The sequence below is a fragment of the Xyrauchen texanus genome, chromosome 22, assembly GCF_025860055.1.
Source record: "Xyrauchen texanus isolate HMW12.3.18 chromosome 22, RBS_HiC_50CHRs, whole genome shotgun sequence".
NCBI lineage: Eukaryota > Metazoa > Chordata > Actinopteri > Cypriniformes > Catostomidae > Xyrauchen > Xyrauchen texanus.
Genome location: NC_068297.1, coordinates 23,406,038 through 23,415,815, shown reverse-complemented (window position 1 = coordinate 23,415,815; position 9,778 = coordinate 23,406,038). Strand labels below are relative to the sequence as shown.

General features: G+C 37.6%; 1 protein-coding gene across 1 annotated transcript in view; it reads left to right on the top strand.

Annotated features, from left to right (window-relative positions):
• LOC127662721 (N-lysine methyltransferase SMYD2-A-like) overlaps nt 1-9,338 on the top strand; it is a 25,771-nt gene extending 16,433 nt beyond the window's left edge. Inside the window, exons 4-12 of the mRNA XM_052154011.1 lie at nt 185-245; nt 633-757; nt 3,838-3,905; nt 4,027-4,129; nt 4,248-4,358; nt 4,617-4,740; nt 6,043-6,217; nt 8,004-8,112; nt 8,377-9,338. Of these exons, the coding sequence (XP_052009971.1) occupies nt 185-245; nt 633-757; nt 3,838-3,905; nt 4,027-4,129; nt 4,248-4,358; nt 4,617-4,740; nt 6,043-6,217; nt 8,004-8,112; nt 8,377-8,460 (960 nt within the window). The 3' untranslated portion in view covers nt 8,461-9,338. The remainder of the gene's footprint in view (nt 1-184; nt 246-632; nt 758-3,837; nt 3,906-4,026; nt 4,130-4,247; nt 4,359-4,616; nt 4,741-6,042; nt 6,218-8,003; nt 8,113-8,376) is intronic.
• Nucleotides 9,339-9,778: the final 440 nt, after the last annotated feature.

Sequence of the window (9,778 nt, the reverse complement as noted above, 5' to 3'; positions counted from 1 at the left end):
GTGCATGAGCCGTATAGACCACTTTTATGGTGCTTTTGCATTCATTTTTTTATCTTAAAAGCCTCATTCACAATTCATTGAATGGAGAAAAAAATCTCACTTTGTTTGGTGAAGAAAGTCATACAGGATTTATTGTTTGGTAACCTAATTCTAATCTTAGAAACATTATTTTCTTGTTTTACAGAAAACCCAGACAGAGAGCACTCCATCAGAAAGAGTGTTGGCTCTTAGAGAATTGGAAGCACGTAAGTGTGCAACATAATTTTAGGTTTAATATTTTGTAATGGTTTTCTATTGCTTAAAATAGGGTTGGAAGTTTTCAGGTCCAAAGTTAATAAAGATTAATGACTTTCCATACCTGTTTAATTACTCTTACCAGCTACCCTGTTGGCTGTCTCAGATACCATTAGAACTATATGTCTTCAGCTGGGTCTTAAATTTTAACTGGTAGAGTCAGGTGACAATCAGAAAGAACGTTTTCCTTTTTATGATAAGAGAACTGTTACTTATAATGCTCTGAAATTCAATTATATTATTCTTCTGTCTACTTTATGGCATAGCCTTGATTATAATGGACATGGAGCTTTTTTTCAAAATGAAATGTTAATTGTTTTTTCTGCATGTTTTGATAGATTTGGACAAGCTAGATAATGAGAAGAATGAGATGAATGATACAGACATTGCAGCACTACACCACTTTTACTCCCGGCACCTTGATTACCCTGATAATGCTGCACTTACGGAGCTCTTCGCCCAGGTACAGTCAACCGCTTGTACTGTGATTTTACCATATAGATTACCTGTGCTTTGGGACTTTATTTAACTGTTGTTGTACTGAGTCTTTGCCCTATTTTTCATTTCAACCATTTGATTACAAGTACATGTGAGAGAGGTTGAAAGCTTGTTGTTGATGTCTGTGAACGTTTGGAGACACTGTCCTCATGTTCCCCATTTGTTGGACAGGATAAGTCTAGATTCAGCTTATCACAACTCTTGTAATTGATGAGATACTATGTGCTCTCACTTCAGTCCCCCAACATTTAGCCATAATAAGCTCTGTCACTGTGCCATGCCACAGAGGCCATGCCCTCTTTCTAAGTCTCTCTCTTTCTCATTCATTGCCGTCACACATACATGTAGGTTAGCATGCTTGTAATTACATTACATTGGTCCAGTTACACTTATCCATTTCATGTACTTTGGGATGCACCAATTCCACACCTGGATTGGTATCGACGCAGTAACTGACCTTTTAAACGGATTGTGTAAATTCGATACTGTGTGTTAGTCATGGTCTTTACACATAACTGTGACAAGTTTCCAGTGACAAGCAGTTTGTCTGTCCAGACTGACTGCAAAATTCCATCCACTGTCACACAATCACAGCCAATCAGAAGATATTTGATGTTTAATGTACAGTTTTCAGAAGTGTGACTTTTGGATCAATGAGATTTCACAGTAGTCGGGACTGGGGTGGGCGATATGACCAAAATCTTATATCACGAAATGAATACATTTATATCACTATAATAATAAAAAAAAAAAAGTCCCTTTTTCAGGACACTGTATTTTAAAGATAGTTTTGTAACAATCCAAATAACTTTATAGATCTTTATTGCAAAGGGTTTAAACAATGTTTTCCATGAACATGCACCAGTGGAACAGTCATTAAGACACTAACAGCTTACAGAGGGTAGGCAATTAAGGTCACAGTTATAAAAACTTAGGACACGAAAGAGACCTTTCTACTGACTCAGAAGAACACCAAAAGAAAGATGCCCAGGGTCCCTGCTCACCTGCGTGAACATGCCTTAGGCACGAGGACTGCAGATGTGGCCAGGGCAATAAAATGCAATGTCCGTACTGTGAGACACCTAAGACAGCGATCCGGGAAGACAGGAAGGACAGCTGATCATCCTTGCAGTGGCAGATCATGTGTAACAACACCTGCACAGGATCGGTACATCCGAATATCACACCTGCGGGACAGGTACAGGATGGCAGCAGCAACTGCCCGAGTTACAACAGGAACGCACAATCCTTCCATCAGTGTTCAGGCTGTCCGCAATAGGCTGAGAGAGGCTGGACTGAGAGCTTATAGGCCTGTTGTAAGGCCGGTTCTTTCCATACATCACCGGCAACCGCGTCGCCTATGGGCACAATCCCACCTTCACTGGACCAAGCAGGACTGGCAAAAAGGGTTCTTCACTGACGAGTCACAGTTTTGTCTCACCGGGGATGATGGTCAGACTCGCGTTTATCTTCGAAGGAATGAGCAATACACCGAGGCCTGTACTCTGGAGTGGGATCGATTTAGAGGTGGAGGGTCCGTCATGGTCTGGGGTGGTGTGTCACAGCATCATCGGACTGAGCTTGTTGTCATTGCAGACAATCTCAATGCTGTGCGTTACAGGGAAGACCTCCTCCTCCCTCATGTGGTACCCTTCCTGCAGGCTCATCCTGACATGACCCTCTAGCATGACAATGCCACCAGTCATACTGCTCGTTCTGTGCGTGATTTTTCTGCAAGACAGGAATGTCAGTGTTCTGCCATGGTCAGCGAAGAGCCTGGATCTCAATCCCTTTGAGCATGTCTGGGACCTGTTGGGTCAGAGGGTGAGAGCTAGGGCTATTCCCCCCAGAAATGTCTGGAAACTTGCAAGTGCCTTGGTGGAAGAGTGGGGTAACATCTCATAGCAAGAACTGGCAAATCTGGTGGAAGTCCATGAGGAGGAGATTCACTGCAGTACTTAATGCAGCTGTGGCAACACCAGATACTGACTGTTACTTTTGATTTTGAACCCCTCTTTGTTTAGGGTCACATTATTCCATTTCTGTTAGTCACATGTCTGTGAAACTTGTTCAGTTTATGTCTTGGTTGTTGAATCTTTTAAATGTTAAGTTTGCTGAAAATAAAAGCTGTTGAACATGAGAGGATGTTTCTTTTTTGCTGAGATTATATCACAATATAGTTACTGACCATGCTGAAATCCACTGAAAGGCAATTTCCCCATGCAGATAAAAGAAACTAATACTACTACGACATATGACTTGTGCTATTCCAAGTCTTCATAATAGTTTTAAGTGTGATTTAAGTTGTTGTTCGTGGAAAGTCGCCTGCTGCACTTCACAAATGTCAATCTCAATTAAACAATTTCAAACCATGCATGTCGCTTTTAGTTACACGAGAACTAATGGCGTTTTGGCATCGTTACATCAAACTAGTGTGACGCATTCTGATCGTGAATGAGATTTTAGAGCTTCAGCGGAGGGGATTTTTATTGGTAAATATTTTATTTTATTTCTTTTGTACTGATTTTTCTCCTGTGTATTTGCTGTTCTGTGTTCTTTAATAATAAAGGAATGTGTAGTAAGAGGTTTGTTTTTCAGTGCACATTAGATCATTTCTATGCAGTGAGCTATACTACTTATTTGATCTAGAAAAAAAGAACACTGGTATCAGATTGGTACACATATTGGCATTTAGGAAGTTTTTAATAACAATGACCTTGTCACGATGTTTGTTTAAAACTGAAGTGTGTAATTCAGCGCAACTAGCGCCACCGAATGGAACTGCAAAAATTAACATTTTCAAACAGCTCTCTGAATAGGCCCTCTCCCCTCTACTGTAACTAATATATGGTCCCACCACCAACTCATACCATTGGATGAGTCTATGTTATTGTGTCAGCATGGACGGGTAGCTCAAATCAAACTAAATTTAAATTTTAGATGGTATAAGAGAAAGTATTTCAACACAGAAAAAGTTACAAACTTCAAATTTAAAGTCTTGTGTTCTTCACAATACTGTAAATCGTTAATGTTTCTGCATTACAGGTGAACTGTAATGGCTTCACTATTGAAGATGAGGAGCTGTCACATTTGGGGTCTGCTGTATTTCCAGAGTAAGCCTCATAGAAATCAAAATCATTGCCATGGTCACATTTGACAATTTGTTTTAAATATGTACTTAATAATAATATAATGTACATGCAAATAGACTAAATTTCTCTGTTTCTGTTTCAGTGTTGCTCTAATGAATCACAGCTGTAGTCCAAACGTGATTGTGACGTATAAAGGTACAGTGGCAGAGGTGAGGGCTGTGCAAGAGATCAACCCTGGAGAAGAGGTGAGACTTGGGTCACTTTCAGAACATGCTCCTTGTTTCTAAAATAAGTAATTTAATAGTTTGAAATTACAAAATAATAATTGCATTATCAGCAGCCCTCTTCATTTCTTTAAAATAGATTTTCAACAGTTACATTGACCTCCTGTATCCAACAGAGGATAGAACTGAAAGGTTGAGGGAATCTTATTTCTTTACCTGTGATTGTAAAGAATGCACCTCAAAGTCAAAGGTGAGTTTTCACTCTCTCTAGTAAGTGGCAGAATTTTAGCTTTTTAAAATATTTGTTTATTAACTCCTATTGTGAATGTTGATTTAGAAGACATGATTATTTTCAGCTCTATACAATATATTAATTGTATTATATTGTATTGTATGTATTGCAAAGTTTTCTCGATTTTCACTGATGAAAAAGTAACACTATGAATGAAAAAAAGAAGTTTCTGTAAGTGAGACTAAATAGTTTTCTATTTTTTTTTTTTTTTTTAAGGACAAGGCTAAAATGGAGCTCTGTCAGAAGCTCAGCAAACCTCCTGATGATGAGGAAATCACACAGATGGTGAGGTATGCCAGAAATGTCATCGAGGAGTTCAGGAGAGCTAAGCACTACAAAAATATCCTTCACAGGCCGTTTCTCCAGTTATATGGCATAAATGTGCAACAAACATTTGTACTTTTGTAAAATTGGGCAATATGGTCTGCCATGTGATGGAGCAATTTTTTTTAGTCTCCACCTGAATAAGTTAACCTTTTGGAAATATCATGTCACACAACTTTCACTGGAGTTTCTGAAATTCACAAATATTGTAGCGAACGCCTGAGAAAAGGTTGGAAGTAAAACGAGCAAAAGTCAGTTTTCAAGTATTGACCCAATAGATGTGCTGAGTGAGCCTAAATTATAGCCAATTTTACAACTTCGTTACTATGACTATATTCAATACAAGTTAAGCTCAATCGACAGCATTTGTGTTGTAATGTTGCTTAACATAAAAATTGATTTACACTCGTCCCTCCTTTTAAGAAAATAAAAAGCAAAAATCAAGGTAATTGTGAGGCATTTACAATGGAAGTGAATGTGGCCAGTACAGGTTTTAAAGGCAGAAATGTGAAGCTTATCATTTTATAACATTTTTATAAGCACTTTAATTCTTTACTTCTCAAGTGTTATTTGAGCTGTAATGTTTAAATCATCACAATATAGTCATAGTAACTGGTTGCTGTCCATTTCTGCATATCGTGGCACCGTTTTGTGTTCCGTTTTGCATAATGCAGCGGCTCAGTTTAGCTTATCGCGGCCCAGTCGCCCCGTTTAGTGACCTGCCCGCTCGGTTCTCCCGATGGCCAGTCTGCCCCTGATCGACCCCAAAGTGCATCTGCCCACCGGGAAAAATGCCCGGTTTGCTAGCTTACCAGTCCAGCCCTGACTCCATCTACCAGTGATGCTTGATTCAATTTCCTTCATCTACTACCTGCGCAGATATCAATAGCACAACTGGGTTGTAGGTTGCCAGGTTGAGGTCACAAATAGGTTGAAATATGTATGATGTGTCGATTGTGTTAGTAAGATGTGTTTAATACAAGATTTGGCAACTGGACAACCTTAGAAGAATATATTTACGTTATTATTCATATAACGAGGTTTGGGCCATACAAATTACGGGCGTTTCCTGGGAGAAATAACAAAACGGAGGGGGTCGTGAGATGGGTGTGAAATACGGGAGTGTTGACAGGTGTGTTGTAAGTGCCCCACTGTAACCCAGATTTTTGCTTTTGTTTTTTAAGAAAAGGAGGGACAAGTCTAAATAAATTTTTGTGGTAATCAACATTGTCACAAATGCTGTCGATTGAGCTTAACTTGTATTGAACCGGGAATATTCCTTTAACCCAATGTTTTTGGTCCTTGACTACAAAGTTACGCCCCAGTGAACTTTTGGAGATCTGTGAACTAAGCCTGGAGAAAATGGGTTCAATCTTTGCTGACACCAATGTGTACATGCTGCACATGATGTACCAGGCAATGGGTGTCTGTCTATATATGCAGGATTGGGATGGAGCAATGAAATATGGCGAGAATATCATCCAACCCTACAGGTAATGCTGGGCTCCATCTAATTTTCTGTCTTAATTTTTTTAAGGAATAATTCACCCATAAAAAAATTTCTGTCTCAGGACCTGAAATTCTGCACTGGATTGCAGGTATAGCGCACAATTATAATAATTCCCGCAAGTTCCACATACATAGCGCGGGAAATTTCTGTGCACTTTTAATCAATAGATACAGATGAACAAATCAAATCAATAAATTTGTTTTTGTATGGAACTGTAACTCAAGAAGATGCGCAAGAAAATCCGCTCTGTATCTCTCTCACGTGTATCTCAGTTACCAAGCAACGCAATAAAACTATTGCTTCTGTTAATAATTAACAAAGCTGTTAACATTGCAAGCGCAAGATATTGGAGCAATCAATACTTTTGACACTTTTCATATCTCTGTGCTCCATCATTAGTCATACAGCACATTTGACAAAGGCGGAAATGGCAAAAATGCTTTGTGTACCAGCTGCATGGTGAAGAGGGACACTTAAACACCTGATATATCTCTCATCTCCATCTCGCCATCCAGGGTCAGAAATGAATGGGGTCTCTGGGCAAAAATGCACCCTAAATTCAAAATATGGGGGCAAAAAATGCCCCTGCAAAGAGTTCTTGTTTTATTAATAACATTTGATAGCCTATAGGCCTACTTCCAAATTCATACATGGCGAAATCCATTGCAATTTTCGCTGAACATAATTAATTTGGTGTCATCCGTTGTGCAGAGTCAGTGGTGGATTCTCGCCCCATAAACACACACAAACGGGCACTCGCTTCTCACGCTCCGCAGCAGTTCAGTGTCATGCTTACACCCTAAATTACATGACTGTTCGGTCCTTTTATTCAAAATATACTGTTCTAGTAAGTAACACTATCACTCCCTGTGCTATAACCTACTTACCTGCCTATCGGTTCATCTCACTTATCCATCACTCTGTTTGAAAGGCCTCCTCACCTGCTAGAAGCCAAAAGTGCAGGAGGGATGGTTATTTATTTATTAAGTTAATCCGGTCTGAGAGAACAGAATATAAGGTAACCAAATGCTACAATGGAGTTAAAAAAATTAACAAAAATGTTATCTGGATAAATAACCTTGATGTGAAATAAAACTTTATTAATGATACAATAATAATTTTGCATTAACCACTTAAGTGTATGAATCAAATCTCTGACTGATTTTCATTGTGAAATGTTTATTTTTGCATTGTTTTATTCAATTGGCATAAAGGAGTTGCTAATATTTTTTAAGCTCTTCATTCAAAATCTGGAGAAATGCTGTCATCTCTATGTTGGTGCATTAGTTTTGTAGGCTATGTTCATTTAATAGCCAAAATGTTTGGAAATATGTGTTTTGTTTCAGTAACAATTCACATTATGCAATGTACAGCTCATGCAATGTTGTAATTATTGAAACGTGCCATTTTTCAAATGGAATTTATTGTTTAAATTCTAACATAAAAGGATGACAGGGTAATTATATAAGGCTAGAATTGAAAATAAATTGCCCTTTTTTTTTTAAAGAAATTCCCCTGGAAATAAAATATTGCCCTTTAATGAGAAGGTTGACCCTGGTTCTATCTGACCTATACAGGAATTGAGAGAAGTAGACCCCCTTTACGCTCTACCTGCAATTCTTTTTATTTTTTTCTGTATTATTTTCATGGAACAACATTAAGTGACTAAACTGCTAGAATTTTCATTTTGGGGTTTGTTCCATTTAAATGATGTGTTAAGTATGTGTGTACTGCACATTTTTAATAGTATTCAATGTACATCTTTATAGTGTGCACTACCCTCCCTACTCACTGAATGTAGCCTCCATGTACCTTAAACTTGGAAGATTGTACTTAGGACTTGAGAAGAGGACACAAGGAGTGAATGCTTTAAAGAAGGTAGGGTGTTATCAGTGCAAACACTTGATATCCAAACTAAAAAATGGTTATTCTCAGACGTCCAAATGAATAATAAATAAAGGAACATGAAGCAACAAAAAAATGTATTAAGCAGCTATTTACATTTACCCTTTAGTTTGCATGGAAAACATATATTAGATGTGGGTTGTGCCCTTAGAAATTTAAAAGGAAATTTTTTTATATATATTTTTTTTTTCTGAGGCATAACAGTTTTTTAATGTGTTGTGAATAAATTCATCACAGGCTCTTGCAATCATGGACATTGCCCATGGGAAGGACCATCCGTACATTACTGAGATTAAGAAGGAAATGGAAGAGCAGAAATAATGGAAGCACCAAGAGGAATATGCATCAAACACTGGCATGTGTCTTACATCTTTCCTTGGAATATTAAATAAAGTGATGTCAAAATTGTCTGTCAATCTTAGATGTCATTTAAACAGATTTAAGGTATGTAAATAGATGACCTGAGTCAGAGTTATTTTGTTGCTTGTAATGTCTGCTTTGGGAAAACTAAAGTGCTACACTGTTTTCTGTGAAGAAGGGCTAAGATATTAGTATCATATCACATATACCAGGTTTTTAACTTTAAAAATGTTGCCGTCTCATTTAGCAACATTATTGCTACGTTTTATAGCTTACAAATGTAAATAATTTATATATTCTAAATGATGTGATTTTCAATAAGGTTTTACTTGTCTATTTGGTAGATTGTTGCATAGTTATCATTTTGCTCTGATCAAAGTATATATCATTGATACTGTTAAGATATTGGACATCTGATCTTTCAGTAATTTACAGTCATAATGTTACTTTCATCCAATCCTGGTCAAATTTCCCCATTGGCCCTTATCAATCATGGTTTGCTAAAAAACCCCATCCATTAGTTGGCACTATAACTCTACTCTCTCCTCTCCAGCAATAGCTGGTGTGTGGTGAGCATATTGGTGCACTATGGCTGCTGTCGCATCATCCAGGTGGATGCTGCACACTGGTGGTTGAGGAGATTCCCCTGTTCACTGTGTAAAGTGCTTTGAGTGTAGTAAAAAAGTAAAGTTCATTCATTCATCCTTGCTTCCTTGTTAAATGTTCGTTGTTTGTTTGGTATAGTGATATTTTGACAGGTAGCAATGGTGAAAAAAATGTATGCAGACCGCCACATGTTTAAGTTTGTGACAACACTCAAGTAATAAATTCCTGAAGATAAACACTGACTTGATGCAACTTTTTATTTTCAACTCTAGGAATCCTATTTTTAATGTAAAAATCTATTTAACCTCTTAAAGGTGCATTAGTTCATTTTCATTTTTTTTCTTCATTGATACCCTAGTGTCATAGATGCCCAATCATGCAAAAGTTGCCCCTTACCAATGTCATTGTTAAAACGTGCTTTTCACAGTCAGTTATTGGGATGAATCATAACCAATCAATGAATGTGCGCCCAGCACCATATCAATAAAGCAGGGGGTTTCTTTTTTATGAAACATTCTGTATATGATATAGAGTCTTCATCGTGTGTGTACATCGTTTTGCTAATTTTTCCCCCAAAACAAATTCCATTTCTTTCTTTTTTTAAACTAACATTACAATTTCCTGTATTTCTGTTTAAACGTCTTGCAATTAGTCAAATAAATAAAAATAAGCC